The sequence below is a fragment of the Bombus flavifrons genome, chromosome 5 (genome assembly GCF_040668555.2).
Source record: "Bombus flavifrons isolate JBK064 chromosome 5, iyBomFlav1_principal, whole genome shotgun sequence".
Taxonomy (NCBI): Eukaryota; Metazoa; Arthropoda; class Insecta; order Hymenoptera; family Apidae; genus Bombus; species Bombus flavifrons.
Window position 1 is genome coordinate 3,573,993 of NC_138446.1, and position 19,717 is coordinate 3,593,709.

The 19,717-nt window shown below is 40.1% G+C and overlaps 1 protein-coding gene across 1 annotated transcript in view; it reads left to right on the plus strand.

Annotated features, from left to right (window-relative positions):
- Glut4EF (Glucose transporter 4 enhancer factor) overlaps positions 1–19,717 on the plus strand; it is a 94,341-nt gene that overhangs the window by 20,870 nt on the left and 53,754 nt on the right. Inside the window, exon 2 of the mRNA XM_069114347.1 lies at positions 15,292–15,452. Coding sequence (XP_068970448.1) covers positions 15,292–15,452 — 161 coding nt within the window. The remainder of the gene's footprint in view (positions 1–15,291; positions 15,453–19,717) is intronic.

Below are 19,717 nucleotides of genomic sequence, written 5' to 3' on the forward strand. Positions count from 1 at the left end.
TACTGTATCTATTTTACATATGCAAATATTTATTTATAGTAGTCTACAGTAGTGTGGTAATTTAGTAGTATGTACTGTATTTTTAATATTTTTACTGCAGTCTAATACTTGTAACTTTTTCTCATATTTTTATCCAATTTTACTGTATCTATTTTACATATGCAAATATTTATTTATAGTAGTCTACAGTAGTGTGGTAGTTTAGTAGTTTAGGTATAGTCGACCGCATAAGTACTTTTTGGTCTACGTCTGTGTCATTTGTATCGAGAATTGTAATTTCCGAAATTGAAGCGATTATGGATGACATCAGACGGAACGAACCTTTCCCAACATTTCCTTGGAAGTTTCTTGCGTTGGCTCGGGGTAGGGCGCTTGCGAGAACTGACGTCAGGGATAAATTATCAGTCGTAACGTTGCCGGATCTTGCGAAAGGTCCACAACCACAGGGATAAATTCACCGTTTCAATTTTTCACTCACTCACACGTTGATCAATCCCTGGACGTCGTTTTGCAAGGAATTTAGCTCTGACCCTGTGCTCGTTATCTCGAAGCGGTGTTTTTAATATTTTTCATTAGTCACGCTTTTTATGGATGATGGGTTTGATCGGGGAAGAATGAAATTGGTCGTTCGTTATCGAGAGGCTCTATGATTGAACTTTTGATTTTTGTCTGTGAGCTGACATCGGTCATTTTTTGTATAATACCATATGACGACCATCGCATATTCTCTAATGAAAGTATAACAATTCTAATCCACAGAAAAAAATTAGCTTGATCCTGCCATTGGAAGTTCTCTGCCCGTTTCAATACGCTCGACGATGTTCGGTCGTTATGCTAAATCCTATTGTCCAAAAAAAAAAGAACATCGAAGGTTAGCATTCCAGGGTTAAGCTCGACATTGAGTGACGCATAACTAACGAGATTACAGCGAGCCTCGTGGAGCTTCTGCCGTTGTCTCATTCGAGGATAAAACATCGTTTTCCCCCATCGAACCGACATATTCCAGCTGTCCTTCATCCAGTTTTGCTTTTCTCGCGAAGGCTATCCCACGATGTAGCGATCGAGTGCAATTTCTCGAATTTTCTGTTGCTTAACGGAACCCTCGAAGATGTGCAATCTCGAGACATCCAACACCGTTTATTTCTTCCTTCTCGTTTCTTTTCCTTCGGTATTTTCTTTTTTTTCAGCCAGTCACCGGATGAAATACGTTAAGTAGCATGGTGCTAAGCTTGGCCCTCGATTGAATTTTACGTATCCCGTTAGACGGACCGAATCTCGTCGCATTCTTCGATCGAGGTCATGGTTTCGCGAACGTGGCCAGTTGCTGCGGAACTTGTTCTCCTGCTGTGTCCGCGACTAAGATTGCCCAAATCGGTGATGAATGGAACACCGAGAACTACTAAACGGTGGTTGCCGGCTCGATTCGCAGTCGCTGAACTTACGTAGCAGGCTTTAATTTCGCGTTCTCGCCAGAGATCGATGAAAAAAATTGTGAAAAAGCCGCTTTTGTACTCGTGTCTCGTGGTACAAAACGCTGGTAGCTTTCGTGTTTCTCGTTTTCCGAGAAAAAGTAAATTAGTTGCTGTGCTGGTTAATCGAGACGACGGAAGATTAATTATATTTATTTATTTATATATACAATATTATGTGTATATTATTATGTATATTTTTAATATGTATAGTTTTATGAAGATACTTTTATGAATATAATTGGAAAGATGAAAGTCAATTTCAATTTCGATAATCAATCTATAGTTTAATTTCGAATAAAATAGAAAGTGTATTTACATTTTGAAACGAAGATTTAAAAACAATTTCTGTTGGATTCTGTTGTTAGATCGCTATTAATTTCTCGACTCTAAGTAGTTATCAAATTATGAATGACTATATAGAGAATGTAGCCATAACATAACGTCAATCATTCGAGTAGTAAATGTACACGTAAAAATAAGCAGATGCAAACAAAGCTGTGCAACGAAAAACATACAATTCTTGCAGTACTGATATTCAGACGCCAATACTCGAGATACTAAACTTATCGACGCGATCTGGTTCCAGTCATTTTAAAATCACGAGACATTCGAGAATTGTTTTTGTTTGCGTGTTTTCGTTAAACAAACGTTGATATTTTTGGCTTAATTCGTTGACTTTCGTACCATTATCCTTCATGAATGTAAATTTTCTTCTTATGCCACATTAAATTTTCAGGAAATAGGGATATCAATGCATTGAAAATTTTCTAACTGATTTTCGAAACAATTTATATATGCCATTTACAGCGAAAAGAATGACAATTGCTATGCAGCGCAACATAGTAACATTTCGCAATTGTAATCATACAGTGCGCGATAATTCAAGAAGTCAATCACGAGGCTGTCGACGCTCGTTCCACTGGAGATTCGAGTGGAAACGTTCACGGTTATCGAGAAACAGGTGTACACTAGTTTCGCGTTGACCTTTCGTGATTGCAGCCAGGGTGTTCGTGCAGGTGTTCAAACTATGCGCGATTATGAATAATAGCCTTAGCGTAACAATGACGACACAAGTCGAAGCGGTTGCTCCTACGAATTCACTTCTATTCAATCGCTTCTATTGCCGCGAATTCTCTGTGTTCGATAATTATTTCCACAGACCGCGTTGCAGCGCTACTTGAGAAAATGCTCAGTGGTTTCGCCTACGTTTCAGAAAACGCGTGGGATCGTTGATGAATCGTGCGCTGAATAAATAGTCGAGGCGATACGGTCTACCAAGCAACTCGTTGTCCGTGAATCATCTATGAGATAAATCCTGAAAATTGTACCACCTGGACCGACCTATTCCTGTTTCTTTCTCCCTGCTAATTGGCGTTGATCGTTGTGTCCACATTTAATTGGTGATTTATCGCGGCTTACGTGCTATCGACAGCTCAACTGTTAAGGAATGTCGAGCTCGTTGCTTGACGTTTAATTTATGGCTTGGCCAGCTAGTTGAATTCGAGAATACGTGCGCGTCTGATTGTCGAATGATGTTGTTTGAACGAAATTTTAATTTTCTATGTTCATACTTTATAGAGAATTTTGGTTTTCCCAGTAGTACCATTGACGTTCCCAATGAAGTAAGTCAGCAGACGGTGAATATTTATGAAAATTCAAGTTCTTATGGATTATAATATTTATAAATTGGCTACTACAAAGTATCTTAATTTTGTCACTGTATACAAGATCCGACCGAGTAACACGTAAACAGGTTTCACAAAAGGTTTGCGAGAAAAATAAATTTGAAAATTTATCGTACGCACCTATGAAGCCAATTCTTAACTAAACACGTTCAAAATCCATTTTCTTGTCGATGGAGCCCTAAACAGAAAAATTGTATTGTACATTTTCGACTTATTTTCACACATACAATGACTTCTTGTCGATTATTTATTCCTGTCCAGTTTGGAATTAGCCATGTTCACATATACTTGATAAGTTTTCAAATTCGTTTTTCTCCAAAACTAAGCCGAGAATAAACAAATTTTACTCTATATTTTTCTCCTATTTTATCACAAGCAATCACATTGTGCCCGCTCATCCACGTGTTACTTGGACGATCCCAGTACATTTTTGCATATTTTGCGAATTTTGGATATTTTTGCACAGTTCAATTTTCTATCAGTGCATAAATATCCGCAGTCTATGAACCACTAAGAAAATTGCATAAACGTAATACCTTACAGACGTAGGTATCCCATCGTGAAACCAAACTGCAGTTCTTGATATTATCATACTCAACACGTAGAAACTTAAGGTCTCTCAAAAACGACCAAAATGATCTGCTGGGAGTATCGTTTTATTCGTCGGAGTCGCGTTTACAGTTATCATTGTTTGATGGAATGCGACCTTCCTTTCCTGTTTTCGCGACGAGGCCAGCACTTGCAGAATACGCGTCTAAACCCGGAAAGGCCTTGGCCGGCATGTCCGACACGTCGATTTCGCGTTCCATCGCGATTAACAGCTCGTCGAAAATGGTACCGACGCCGCGTTATACATAAGGAGAGGTCAGCGAGGAAAAAATGTAATATATAGGCATGGAGACGGCTGCGTGCGCAGGTGTGTTTTCATTTGAGACGTTTCGCTTGTTAGTCGATTGCGAATTCCGTGGCTCGATAAAGCGACCTAATACAGTGGCTCTGTTGTACGCAATCATGCGGATTTCGAAACATTCGGACATCGGGCAGGACCACCGCGTTGCGACCACATGTTTGCAATAATTGCGCTTCTTCGTGCCGTTGCGTATACTTCTCTTCGTGATTAATTCTTTTGAAAAAATTGGAAGAGAGAGAGAGAGAGAGAGAGAGAGAGATAGCAGGGAAAGCATTGTGAATATATAACGGGAAGAATTTAAAAAATCTTTTAAAAAGATAGTTTGACCACATTCGCTATTTTCGGAACAACAATAAGGATAAAAACTAAATTCCATGTCATCGAGTTTCTTCACACGTTGAACAATGTCTTCTCGTTTATCGACGTCATTTGTATTATACAACAAATTTTGGACTTTTGAAAACTTTTCGAATGGAAACGGAGTAACGCGATGATTACAGATGAGTAGACTGGTGAGGAATTAGGAGGAGCATGTTTTAATTGTGATTTATCTTTCTTTTTGATCCTGCTAATTTACTCACCAAGAAGCTTATGATTTTATTCATAAAATATCTGTAACTTTGAATATCCGTGCTAAATCTTGATCATTGGAAACATTTCATATTCATACATTTTGCTTATTAGCTTAGTATGTTAACATGTCACTTAAAGGTCATCGAGCATTTGCTGAAAATGTCACCATGCAAAAATATACATATATATATATATATATATATATATATTACTGGCGTGCATTTCACCCATGGTATTTGGCGAAATTTTCTAAACTGATCAACTATTCCTTTTTCTGAATCAAGCTGAACCCTTTTAATCTCTAATAACGCAGGTCTTTATCAATGTTACCAGTTCCTGCAAAGAAATAAATGACAATAATTATGCCCATAGTTACACAGCTGAGAAGAATGATAGTTCGATGACGTAAAGAATTCGTTCGAATTGTTTCTCTTCGAAATTGGTAATTATCTGTTGGTAATTATCTAAAGATCTAACACGATCGAACTTCGATGACTCGTGTGTTTCACGTAAATATGCGTTGATGTAATACCAGTTTCGTGGTGCAACAGTTGTTCGTGTTGAGCTCGTTAAAAAGTGACAGTGTTTATTAAAGTAGTAACATCCAACTTCCACATAGACCTCGCCTTGTGTTAATAACTCATCTATAGTGATTCGTGAATATATCTTGTCGCACATTCGTGCCTCGCGATTAATCGACTTCCGCGAAATTCCATACGTGACTTTTGTCTAAACAAATCATTTCTCAGTAATCGAATCGATCTCGAATAATCGAACGAATGCTGAAATAAAGTTATCGTGAAACGAATAATTTGATTTTAAAGTATACCCGCCAGATATTCGTTATACGTAACTTTCAAATTTTCAGATTTGCAAATTTCCAAATTTAACAAGACTGACATATATAAGAAACAAAAAAATACCGTACCATTGTTCAGAAGCCACATTGATCAAGTCCATAAATTAACAACCAGAATGAAAGTTACGATGTTATAAATCCTATATTCGTTTTAGTTTTCGTTTCGTTTTCCTATATTCAAAATATACTATTATTTGCCATTTTCCTGCAACGAGTGAGCTTATCGAACCAACTGTCAGTTTGCTTTCTGACATGCTCAAATGAAAACCTAGCTAACGAGAGCAGCATGTATCATCATACTCGCTAAACTTCACCAAATCACCGCGCTCCCGTTCGTTTCATTCTGCCTTTCTCCCCGATCCCTCTCACTTTTCCATTCATCGTTACCCTTCCATTTACGACATCCACCGTTTCTGGAAATTCCATTGAACAGTAACGAACCACGAATTACGGGTTTGTACCGACGTAACAGATTTCAAAGCGGCAGCGGTGGCGAGTAGCAACGAGTCTGCCGAGCGAGCGAGCCTACTAAACCCATCCCGATCGCGTTTTCCATTGCACAAGTGAATTTCGTTGCCTAACAAAAACGGTTCGCGTGGTTGCAACACGATCGTTCGTTCGTTCGTTCGCGAAACTCTTTGCCGGCAAGTAATTCGGCGTCCGCAGCGCGGCACCGGAGTACCTTGTGAAATGAAGCTAATGCACTTTCACCCGACATTGCGTTTCGCAACCTCCCACTTCGCGGTGAACACAAACCATGCAAGCCACCGTGTCCTGCTCGTCGTTCGACGAGAGTCATTCCCTCGAGAACGTTTCGAGAATATTTCGTTTCGATTGTATCCCCGTTGCTTCGTATCTGGAATGGGTTGACGCGATACAATTAAAAGAAGAAAAAGAAAAAAGAAAAGGAAAGAAATTGGTGGCAAATGGAAAGAAGGAAGGTAGGGATGTAGAGCGAGATCCGGGAGAATAAAATTCTGAAAAAAAATTTCTCCGCGCTGCTCACTGCACCTAATTTCATTAATTTCAAGCTGAATAAAAAGCGTGATTTCTCTTTCCGATTGCCGAGTGGTCGATGTCGATCGCTGATGTTTTACCGTAGTTTCGAGGAAATCTGATCGAGTTTGGGTTCGTTCAACGTGGGTTGCTTTTTTTATGGAATACAAAAATTTCAAGTAATCGTAAAATGCAATGGATATGGATTCAATATCGAGCATATTGAATCAACATTGGTAATAATTTACTATAATTTACCAGATTTGCCTCATTTCCCCTCACATCTACCGTACATGTTTTCATATTTATGAATAGGAGTGTATAAGTTAGAACGTCATTTTGCTTGGAAAGAGTTTCGTTTTGGATTTGTTCGATGCGAATTAGCAGCCATTGCTTTTTAACTGGGAACAGGATTTCTTATTTTATGAAGCGTGTAATTGGTTGCAGTAGAGTATAGAAGTTGTGAATAACAGGTGAAACCTGTTACTATCGTGTCTTGAGTGTATGTTGAACAATTTTTTACTTTGCATTACTACTAACACTACGTCACATACAATGCAACGTAGTACAGTGGAACTTTCAGTGTCCGATCTAATAAGAAGATAAAGTTGCTCGAATAAGGGAATTGCCTGACGGAAGGGCGCTCGCCTTTTCTTTCGGTCGTCATTTTATATTCCGGAAGAAATAATATCAATCATCGCGGTATATAATACAAACACGATGCACGATAAGAAGAATCGAGAAACGTCGTTTCCAATAAATCTCAGTGACGATATTTCACAAAACACATTATACGCATGCTCGTACATTAAATCGAAGTATTCAGAATTCTTGTCACAGGAAGAGAATCAATGTCAATACCAAACGCACGCTTAAAACCGACCTGCTGCGAAGTTTTAATTCAGAATTCCTCCTCTATCAGGCACACTTGCTCCGTACCGTGTTCGAGAAATTTTTCGCAGCGAATCGAGTCTCGCGACGTCACGAGCCACGAGTTTCGTGTCTAGTTATCTAACGAATTGTTACGCAACTGTGTTTTCAAAGCCGGCAACCGATGCTCGCACGCGTATACAGATCTCTTCAAATATTCGGATACAGAGGATTGGAGAAAAATTGGCATACAGATCTTGTGTATCAAAACAAAAACAGATTCCACTTTTTAGCAACTTAAATAAAATCATTAATAAAATAAAATAATATAATAAAATTATTATCGTTATTATCATTATCAATGTTGCTGTTCTTGTTATTATTCGTAGATATATAATCATTTAGTATGCAATTCGGTTAATATCGTTCGCGATGATGAGGATGTTGTTTATTAATATTGTACCCGAAGAAGGATTGTAAACTGTAAAAATCACAAAATTAATTGGTGTTTACTATTACGCGGTTAAAGCAGCTAAATCGGCCAAAGGTCGTACGGCGAGCCTCTTGATGCGGTAAACTACGATTTCTTTTTAAAGACGCTGAAGTACTTAACTTAAAAAGAGACAATAAAAATTCATGCTCGGTTAATATCCGCGATAATAAACTTTTTCGTTTGAATATGAAACGTATACATCTCCATACAAGTTATTCACAAGCGTTCGAGTACTTTCGCGAGCCTGTGTACATCGTATCGAACATTTTTCTTTCCTTGAAAATGTATCCCCAAATTGTGAAACGCCCTGTATATACAACAAATGCGTCATATTGTGGTATGCACGCAGGAGGAAGGCGACGATCCTTCGCGTAAGAATTCGGTCTTGGAACCGTGAAAAGGTCGACGACTTCTTGCACGACGACGTCGAAATCCCTTGGTCGCGTCGCGTCGGGCCAAAACTGCGATGAATGGAAAGAGATAGGACGGTAGACCGTCTTCTATCCTGTTTCAGATAAGCCTGGATAGAGCCGTGGAACGCGCGGAGGAGAAAAATCGCGGGCACAGGAGGGGGAGAAATTTGAAAGTGGACGGTGAAAGTGCGGTCGAGTGCAGCGCACGTGGCTCACGGCCAGAGAGCATAGCGACCTCGAGCGTACTTCCTCTTGCAGCCGGCTGTCCCCACTATCGTTCCTCGTTTTCAATAGATTTCCTCCTTTCCTTCGGTTTTCTTCCTCCCTGTCTGCTCCCACGTTTTCCCGGTACACTTCGATACGCTTCTTTCTGTTCTCATACGGCAGACCCCTTTGATCGTCGTCTGCGTATGACCTTTGAACGTTCTTCCGTCCTCCTGCTGGCCTTTAAGCCACCGCTACGAAGGTGATAGAGTTCAAGCGGAAAAAAGGCCGCAACCGACCGACCGGCCTCCTCCTCCTCCTTGCATATCGACTTTCGATAACGAGAGATCGGCCGTGTTAAAGCGGCTACCCACCAAACCCGTATTTCTGTACTCCGGAACGTTCGCAAAAGTTTTCGTCGAAACTGAAATAGACTGCAGCGAATGAACGTAGTAGGATTCTGTTTATTGCAATGACACTTTTAAATACTGCCCTGTTAAACGACTCTTGATTGCTGGTTGAATTTATTTGTGATACCGTCAAGAGAAATGTGAACGTTTTGAACAATTTGTAGCCACGGTTAACAACATTGATGTTATTAAAAGGCAGTAGGAGAGGTCCGTGGCAATTGACATTTTCGCCGATGCAACTAAAAATATTTTGCTTCATCCTTTAAGTATTATAATAACTGCTTTGCATGTTTTATATATTTTTCCATATCACGTCCATTATATGCATCTCCATATATTTAAATTTCTTATACCATTCACGATTTGCTATCAAATCTACTACTGTTACTACTGCTACTACTATCGAACGACAATTTCTAACAACTTTAACTTCTACCTACGATTATTTAAAATATTCCTATATATCCACAATTTTTATTTACTCCATTTTGCAATCTTGCGTCTTGCAGCAACATTGCTTCGAACGTTCACAATTCACAAGTGTTCACAATTCTTCGTACACTTCGTAGCTCCACCGATTAAAATTCACGTTAGCCAACTTTTGCAAACATTTTACTCAGCTGGAGGCTTTAAACCAATGGAACTAGTCTCGAGAACTTCATAGACGTAGATTTTCTTCGGCTCTGACGTCGTCGCGTTCCGCTTTCCTAATGTTTAATCGGTGTCAGCCTGGTCGGCCTTGAACGCCTCTCTCGCATGTACGCACACGTTCCATGCCGCGTGAACATGTTTGAGGGGGCGCGGGTCGAGGGAACAGCTCGTTATCAAACGTTGAAGTCTTTTGCAATTACGCGGAATCTTAAATCTGCGTAGGGAAACGCGGTAGTTGCGGTCCCATGAGCGTGTCGCGACGCTCACGATTGCTGATTTATGCTCGCGAAATTCGTCTGCGCAGTACAGTTATACGCGATTATATACGGGTTCGATCGAGTTGGAATTTCACACTGTTTCTACTTCTTGTTTCTACGTCTTCCTAATTTCGTTCGGAAATATCGAAAGATGGCATTTCTATCACGCATACGAAGAACTTGTGTAGGTAATTATACGTTGATTTTGTATCTTCTTGATCGAAACATCTTGGATCGTGTCTTTTTAACACCCAATATACACGTGTACGAAGCTCCTAATTCATAAATTCGAGCATTAAATCCTCCAGGAATTGTCGCTTATCCTTGGCCAGCGCACAAAACTCAATGCCGCCTGCACAATAGACCGTTTGGTTCAACTGAAAGCTCGAACTTCTAGTCGATTACCACCACGCGTTCGCGAAAAGATATTCCATTCACGAGAAGGCCCGTAGAACGATGGAGCGATTAACGAACTACGTTTGACCGATAAAAAATGAAAATAAAAAGCGGAGCGTTTTTCGGCTAGATTAGCTTCAATTACGCGTAGATTAGCTTCGAAAAAGCGTCTGCCAGCTGCATGTACAGACGTATAGACGTATTTTAACAGTCGAGGGTAGTTGGTACTTGCAACTTGGAAAATGTCTTCCTCACGCACAAGCTTGCTTTTTCTCTTCTCTCATTTTACGCTTTACGACTTTATTTCTGTCTACTAACCTTCGTCATTGATTCCGAATTTACGCAATCTTTGCTTCGATGATCTGTAATTGATACGCTGTTATCGCACAAGTTGTGCGTTTTCTGTTCACTGAACTTTTACTTTTTTTTACTAAAATCAAGAAACGCGAGTGTGACAGCAAATTTGTATTTTTATATGGAATACGGTGACACGTGAAATCACAGAGAAAAAGAGAGAGAGAGAGAGAATTGTTATCAGTATACTGAATTTAAAATTTGTTTAAGAAATAGAAAGTTTTGAATCGTGCAAATTTTCTCCACTCTTACAGAAACGAACCATTAGAGAATTTTATATCGTGAGCTATCTATCGTTTTCAGTTGTTTCTTTTTATAAAATATGTATTTTCTTCAAAATAGAATATTCTACTAAAAATATCTACAGAATGGAGCTGGCTGCTTATTACAGCAACCCGTCCAAATTTACGCTCGAAATTGATTTCTAACGGTAGTCGGTGTGCGTGGGGCAACGCGACAGTGAGAATTTCGAGTGGGAACGTGGTGGCATGCGTAACATTCGTTACATGGCGTATTTACATGCCGAATTCAGCGGCGCGTGATTCCTATCTCGTCCCATTGCCGGTTACCGGTCGGATTAAAATTATATAAGAGGCTTCCGCAGAGGTGGATCGGCCGATTTCGGACTGGAAATATCGATGTAGCCGGTAGTAGACCCCGTATGGATCCCGCAAACCCTAATAAAACCTAGAATTATTATACTTTGCTACCGTTTATGGGCGGCATTTCATCAACTGGCTGATAGATCGAGGAATCGAGGAAATTGGAAGGCGGTTTTTCTTATTTGGAGGATGATTAACCTTTTGCCTCGTAATTTATCTTTTTAGTTGCTCGGACTAACTTCTCTCGCACGCACGATTGAAGTCCAAAAGATGTTCGAAAGACTTGGCTTGTCGTTTACAAGAAAAATAGAATGCTTGATCGTCAAATTAGAACCAGTCAAAACTTTCAATGGCTGTTTCATTTAAAGATTTTGGATCTATTGGGTTGGCATACAGTTGTTGAGGGAAAACGAATATGTAGCTTAAGGGTTTTCACGCAACAGTTTGTTGAATTTCTAGGTCGCTGGATGCTAAGTTTATGGTTGTATAGATTTAGTATTGTTCTACTTTCTTGAATATATGTACATATCCTCGTGAATAAGCTTCTTTCTTCTTTCTAAGAACACTACGATTATTTAAAAATACTATCGTTAGAGTTAAAGCGTAATATCTGTATTTATCTGTATGTTGAGTTGAAAAATATATGAACGCCTTAATAGAAAAGCGGAAAATTTTATACGCTTAAACGAGATTACAAGAGAATGCAGAAAAAAGATAATTGAAATCGTTGGTTTCATTGAACAGGCAGGCCGGTCATTAAATTTCATTCGGAACCAAGGGATAATCGTATCGTCGATGAATTTTAAAGTAGCCAAGATGTAAATGTAGCCGCACGGCCAACACCGAACGCGGATATTAATTTCCTGTATTTGTATACACATAGTATTTAGTATGCCATTAACCGGTTAATGCACCTATCGACACAAGACCAAATCTAATTCTCTCGAACAAGGTTAAACGCCACTAACACGCAGTACTTTCGCGCAAGAAACGCTGCATTATAATATCTGGCAAAAAGGCTGAAGATCAACCGTGTTTATCCTCGGTTATATTTATCCAAAGTAAATATAATTGGAAATTTGGTGAAAAATACGCATATGTGCCAATATCTTTTGTAGCCACTGTATACAGTATCACGTTTAGGTTAACCAAAAATACAATGAAAATATATTTACCCTGATTTCTTCTCGATATATTATCACTGAAGTATAAGCACAGAAATCTGCTTGTCTACGAACTCGAGGAACGCCAACATGGTTGCCCACGAGTCCATTCCAATTCTCAAACGTTCTCAAAATCCACCCATTCTTCTTACAAAGAATTTATTTTTAAATATCATTTTTTGAATAAGCTGACTAAGAATAACAAAGAAACTGATCTTCCGATTCGAAACATCGGTTGTGAACTTGCGGTGTTTTGGAATTCGCGGTTTCGATTTTTTGAGGAGATAGAGTCGTGGGTCGGTAGCGAGAGGCTGCTGATCGCACGGTAGTTGCACAGCCTCTGTATCACGCGTTCCGTACAATTACAAGCGCGTGCAGTGCGTGCGAGCGAATAAGTTCGAGATACACGCGTTTGAATCGGCTGGAAACCCGGTGAATGCTTTTTCCAAGGGCTCGACAGCTCGTACGGTGGATGCATTTGTGCAAGTCGCCCGGCCAGAGGCACGATAATGCGAATATAATGACGACGTTGCCACGGGTAAACTGTTTGCTGGCTCGGTTCCGATCGTTTTCTGCGTGGCCGCGTATACGTGCGCGGAGTTCAACGTTTCCGGATACACGGACCCTTTCTTCCTTTTGCGCGACAGATGGAGCAGCCATTTCCTCGCTGTGTTCGGATTTTCAGATCGTTCTACACGTTCATTGTGTTGCTTCTTCTCTTTAGATGCGCTTTTTATTATGGTGCATTAAACATTGGATCATTCGTGGTCGTGGTTCGATTACTTTGACCAAGTTTCCTTTAAATTCCGTGTTCTTGCATAGCTAAACTACGGTTACCTAGTTATTTTATCGTATTTTAGAATTAATATATTGTTTCTCTTTTTTTTAATTCTCATATTGCGCGATAGGACGTCGATCGAAGGAACGATTAGCGGAAAATTTGGAAAAAATCACTGGTAAGAGAGATTAGAAAAGAATAATATAATAAACCCTGTGTGTGTGTGTGTGCGTGTAGAGGAAATTACTGCAACAGAAATGTATACCTTACAAAACTTGTGAAGTCATTAATATCATCGATAAAATTACTAGGTAATTATACAAGAAAGCATTTATACAAATTTCTCGCCTGCCGAGCAACCAAAGGAATGGAAAACATTTCCGAGTAAGCGAGCTCTCATTAAGAGAGTATCCATCATGCGCCTAACAGTACTGGTATTTTTCAACTGATACATTTTCTCGAGGAAAAACGAGCTGATCGTTCCGGCGATCTCGTTTCCCGGCCCGCGTGTAGGGTTAACTCGTGTTCGTGTACCTGTTCATCTATTATTACGACGTCTAATATCAATCAATTAGCTTGCGTTTCCCATGCGTTTGACGCGTTAATTGGAACTCGCTTCGGTAAACCACCACCCGCCCAACATTGGTCAATATATTTGTACTTCTTCATTGCTTTTATCCAAATACAATCTTGCTTTTTCTTTGTAAGATTATGGTATTTCCACTTACCGCTTATCCTTTGAACTTGCTTTTGTCCACTGCCGCGTATAGTGGAAAGAACAAACAATAAGAAAAGTAAAACTACTACGTAAGATTACGTTTAATAAATTTGTTCGCCTAAATCGCTTAAATTAGCCTCGTTCTGCGATAGCGCAACAGAAGTTGGATGTGAATCATGCCTCAGTCCGGTCATCTTTCATCGTCCATTTTTCATCTAAACGGTCTACAGAGGAATTTGCGATTGGCAATACGGCTGTACATTTTATCTCTTATTATCGAGTTTCTAGATTTTTAAGTCGAGTGGAATCGCGAACTTGGCAATTATTCAAATGATATCCGGCCTCTGTTTGTTTTATTGCGATTAGAAAGGTAACATATGGGTTGCGTCGTTTGCGTAACTTGCTCGATTTATTACCTTTTCGTTTTGCACGTGCATTGGATCGTCATCAATTGTGCAATTGCGTTAATTTATTAAATCAGTCGACCTGTTACTCGAAATTGCGTTAAGATAATATTTCCTTTGCAATTTCCTTTTTTATCTGGTTAATTCGCATTGTTCAATCGAGTAAAAGTTGATTCCAAGGATTTCCTTAACATCTTCTTCGCCTATACTTGAACAGTAATATTAGGTTGTCCGAAAGGTTTCTTTCGTTTTATAAGGAAATAATAGACGCGCAATGTTTTTCGTTTTATATTAGTTTATTGAATTATGCACGAACATAATAATAGAAATATAACGAAATAGACTATACCTAATTCAATAGAATAATATAAAACAGAAATTGTCGTTCATCTATTATCATCTTTTGAAACAAAAAAAACTTTCCCGACAACCTAATATCACCTACGTCATATATCATCGAATGGAAATTTGGCTAAATATCACGAGCTATCAACGAGCCACGTGAATGGTTGAAAAGTGTCTCGAATATCCATAAAGCAAGATCGTTCGCACGAGAACTCGTGGAAATCGTTCGACGTTTCGTTTGATAATTATATCAGATTGTTCTGGTGGATGAAGACAAGTCGAGTCGTATCGAAGAGGAAGCGAAGGAAAACGCAAATAAAACATTGCGAATGCGGGAAACACAGGCTGACGTAACTCGCGCATGAATAACGCGTATCTCTCGGGGCTAGTTCGCTCCTTGGTCAGGAATGCTGCTCGCAAGCCGAGTAATTACGAGGAAGTAATCACCGGCGTGACGCGATTAACCGGCCGGCGCAGGTGAATCGGGGGAAAGTGGGAATCGCGTGCCGCTCAAAAATCCAAACTTTCTCCCGAGAATCGAATATGACAATCCGGTTGTCACTGTTAAAAATTATTATAGTATGATAGATTACGATGTGTTGTTGGTAACGAGAGTCAAGCAATATGTACGTAGATTGAAAAAAGAGTGTTTGCTTTCTAACATCTGGTAATTTTATAATACGTGTAAATTTTGAGTATGACATTTCATCTTATGGGAGTACGTTGATCTTGTTGCAGACGATGAGGCTGACTAAACGTATAGACGAGGTCAGGTTGCTCGAGTCACGTAAGAGCGCCCGACTGGCTGATCAGGATACAGATTTCGCTAGACTCGCCGATATGGCTGGTGATCGTAAGCGGGCGTCTTCCCACTCCATCGATGTACCACATGTGATTGGGTAAGTCTCTAATTCGTCCTATTTATTCACTTCATTTATATCAATTTCATATCGCACGAACCGTGCCTGCGAATTTCAAATTTATAAACTGAGTTAGAATAGTCATTCGGATAATGGTAATTCACAGAAAAGATGTTTTATAATCATCTTAATATTTTGACAATTAATTTCCTCTTTCACGAAACCTTTGCACTTCTATTCTCCTGTTCCTTTCATCTTCGCAACGATCCTTTCGCGAGCCAACTAACTCAAAACCAATATCTGTAGATCTCCTATCACTCTCAAGAATTCGCAATTCCCATTCCCAAAATCCAATGGATCACCGCTAGCTACAGCCTTCCGTTAGAACATTAACCGACAAATCGTAAGTATAATTCAACTCTTGCAATCCATCGACCTTAATTCAACTAATTCTTATCGAACGAGATACGACATAAGATTCATTTGCTTTGCTTTAATTTTACCAATTGATACGCTTCAAACATCATTGGTATTTTTGGAAGTAAAAGTACAAAGTGATCCACGATCATTAAGGAGTTTCGAAAAATTTGCTTTTAAAGCAAAGAAACCAAAATTCTCCCTTCGAAAAATTCTGGATGTTCGTTCGGACCCTTCCACGCTAGATTAGCGTGGGTGCGTGTAAGCCTGCGTGCACGCACACGTAGACACGTACCACACCTATACATACGTATATACAGGGTGAGTCGCGCAAAGAGCAACGGTTAGACATTTTTGGTGGTATCGGTAACGTGGAAAAATATCGGCAAACGAAGTTAAAATTCTTTAAGGGAACAATTTTTTAAGGCGAAGAAGATTTCAAAATCGCTGTCCTAAAAAATTCCTCACAAAAATACATAGCGACAACCATATTAGAAACCGCGTGAATGTGTATGTGAACGAATTCAATGAAATATTCAAAATCATTCAAGAATGCAGGTGAGAAAAAAGCAATCAAAACATACATGTATATGTCCAATTCACATGTTCTTCGTATATTTTTGATTATGTTAATATTTAAGAGAAATTGTAGTCGTTCAATTACGTTTAGAATATACATATTAGGTTGTCCCAAAAGTAGCTTTCGTTTTGTAAGGAAGTAGTAGATGCACGATATTTTTTGTTTTATATTATTTTATTGAATTACGTTAGATCCAGTTTATTCTATTACTACAAAATGGATCATACATAAATCCATGAAATAATATAAAATAAAAAATGTTATGCATCTATTATTTCACTTATGAAACGAAAGAAACTTTTCGGACAACTTAATACATTACACTTATGCATATTTAAAACTGTACAAAAAGGTTCGCGAAAGAATCAGCGATTTAAAAATCTTCCGAATGTTTTCACATAGCGTAGAAATATCAGGCTTCGTAAAACACCTCGGCTTTACTAGCGAACAATTTTTTATATCGTGCATTCATGTTCTTGAGAATAAACTTTAAACAGAGATCAATCGCCTAATAGGTTTCAACCTCGTCTAATAACACTTTCCGGCGTTTTTAATATTCTCTGAAAGATTCTATCGTCGTGCTTTGCGTGCCTCACCCTGTATACGAGCGTGCACGTCCCCATATTCGATCTGTGTGTGCGTGTTCCGCCTAAAAATCGAAGGTATCTCTCCGGCTAGTTCGAAAAAGGCTGCGCGCACCCACACGATGCACCAGGGGAGCGTTAAAAGGCGTCTGGTTGCCAATCGTTAGACCGTGAACGCACCCTCGCCGGACACCTGTCCCTCGCCTTTCCACCGCACGCAGTCGTCCAAGTGCTTTCGTCTCTCACCCTCGTGAAACGTCCCGGAATCCGATCCAACCGTCGCGATTTGGCCAGAGGGGAACGCGTTTCGTGGGATCGACGAGCGCGGAATTTCTACGGAGGCGGGCGAGAGCTTTGACCTTTACGAGGGGCGGGGATTTTGTCTAGCAGGGTATGTTGTCCTGTTTTCAGGTTCGTTCGTACGATGATTTCGAGAACTCGAGCAACTCGTCAGTTGTAGGATTTTTCTGTTCAATGATTTCGAGAAGTTATGCGGTCGATGACTCGGGGGATCGAACGATGATTTGAAAAATTCGAGCGTTTCAGAGGTTTGGTCTTGACACGGAGCTGACATTGGTGAAAATTTTGTTTCTGTCAAATAGACGCTTTTTAAATCAAGATTTTTAGGAACTGATGTTAACCAGCCAGATATCATTGGATATTTCGATGGTTCGATTAAATTTCTTAAATCTATTTAGAAACGTACTTAGGAATCTTAAAGAGAGGCTTCAGATTATTTCGTCGTAAGCAAATAGCAAGCGTGACAAATTCTTGAAAATGTTACTTTCCTTCGCGTCCCTTGCCAACCGGTAAATCAGCGAGTATTTATACCAAGCTAATGAAAACTTTATTTCTGGCTGCTGTTATAGGTCACCGATGAACCTAGATTTAAGTTTTTATGCCCCCATAAAAATGGAAATAAAATAAATATACGACTTCATGAAGGAAAGCTACCAAAAACAATATACGACGACATAAAGCAAATTCTTTTTAACAATGTTTTCCGACCCTTAAGAGACTCAAGGGTATTAAACCGTACATCCTTCCAGGTGTCTCGTGCCGTATACGAAGGTAGCCGAAACTGTACAGTTACTTAGTTAAAAGTGTAGCGGTAGATTTTATGATTTAGGACCGAGAACTGTGAAATAACAAGTCGCGTTGTAGCGTTACAAAACCGTAATTTCATTTTTATGGCGTGGTACGACCGCCATGAGACAACTTAGTTCGTTGAAACCTCTTTGACTGCACTTTGTAGGGGGATATATCTGTCCGGCAAGACTTTTAAAGGCTGAATAATGAACGTTGAATTGTTTCCTTGCCCGTGCAACTTCACGACGCGACGCATGCTCGAAGGTAAGAAGAGTTTGTCTGCAACACAAGGGGTTGAATATTAATGCACTCGTGGGTCCTTTAGATAAGCTCTCTTCTCCCGATAAAAAATAGGCTGAACGATGGAAAAAAGTTGAAACGGATGCTTGAAAAGAATTATACTTACATATCGTTGCGGCGGTCGTCTTCCCTCATGGTAATTTATTTGCGGTATTCTATTTTATAATAAAGAACGATGCATGTACGTGTGCTCGGTACAATGTTGCGGAAACGTCTCATGGTCCTCTTGTATTTGATCGATATCCCGGAAATGGTTGACTGATTGAGTTCCTGCCGTGATGCACGTAGGCTTTGACGTTCCACATTCCACACTATGCCCGGTTATACATAGATGTTATTAGCACAGTTAATGTCGACTTCTATCGAGATTGAAACATGATTACGCACCTTCGTTTCATTTTCGCCTTCAAACAACTTTCATCATAATAATTTGCACGCGGTATATTTCGATAACATGATATTAACAACAACGGTATTTATTTTTTCCACGACGCAGCCGTCATCTTCGAATCATAAAACCAAGCTAATACTCGTACACCTATCGCGCTTTCAAATGACAACAGCAGCCCGAGTTTGAACTGTCTGTCACAGCGCAGGTTATTATCGCATCAAATCCTATTAACATCCTCGTAAGAATCCATCAAAGAAATCCAATCAAAGAAATAGGAAGCGACGTATTCCCCCGAAATCTAGCCTCTCATCGAGAAGTTTCAAAACTCGCATCTTTCCACCCACCCGTGTCTAGAGATCTCTCATCTTTTTCGGCCGCACAGTTTCTCCTTCTCGCTCTGTTTGTCTGTCTGCTTGTCTGTGTGTCTGTCTCTTTCTCTCTCCCTCTCTCTCTCTCTCTCTCTCTCTCTCTCTCTCTCTCTTCACCGCCATAATCATCTCCCTTCAGCAAGAAGGGTGGAACGGCAGTTTCACGATGCCAACGACCTCGGTGTCGACTTTTCCTTCTTTTACCTTTTTTTCTTCCCCCCATTGGACGAAGTCGTGCACGACCGAGGCCTCGAACATCCTCCTCACAAAGGACGACTTCGACCAGAGGAGGGATACCGAGAAGGGAAGAGGGGTGAAGGTGCAACGTCCGGTAGCTGAGGGCGAAGCCACGCAGGTAGACGGCCTGCGTCGGTGTTTTCGGCCGAGGTTGTCGCACCTGGCCCTGGCACGACCTGCCCCACGTGAAAGGAGAGGTCACACACACCACGGCCTCTCTCGCGAGAGAAATCGAATGCCTTTCCAGTCTCGATGGTGTATCGATGACGAAAGCGCACGCGGGGCCCCTCGGCTACCGGCTTTAACGAGACCTTGCGTCGCGGCCAAGGATCTCGCGC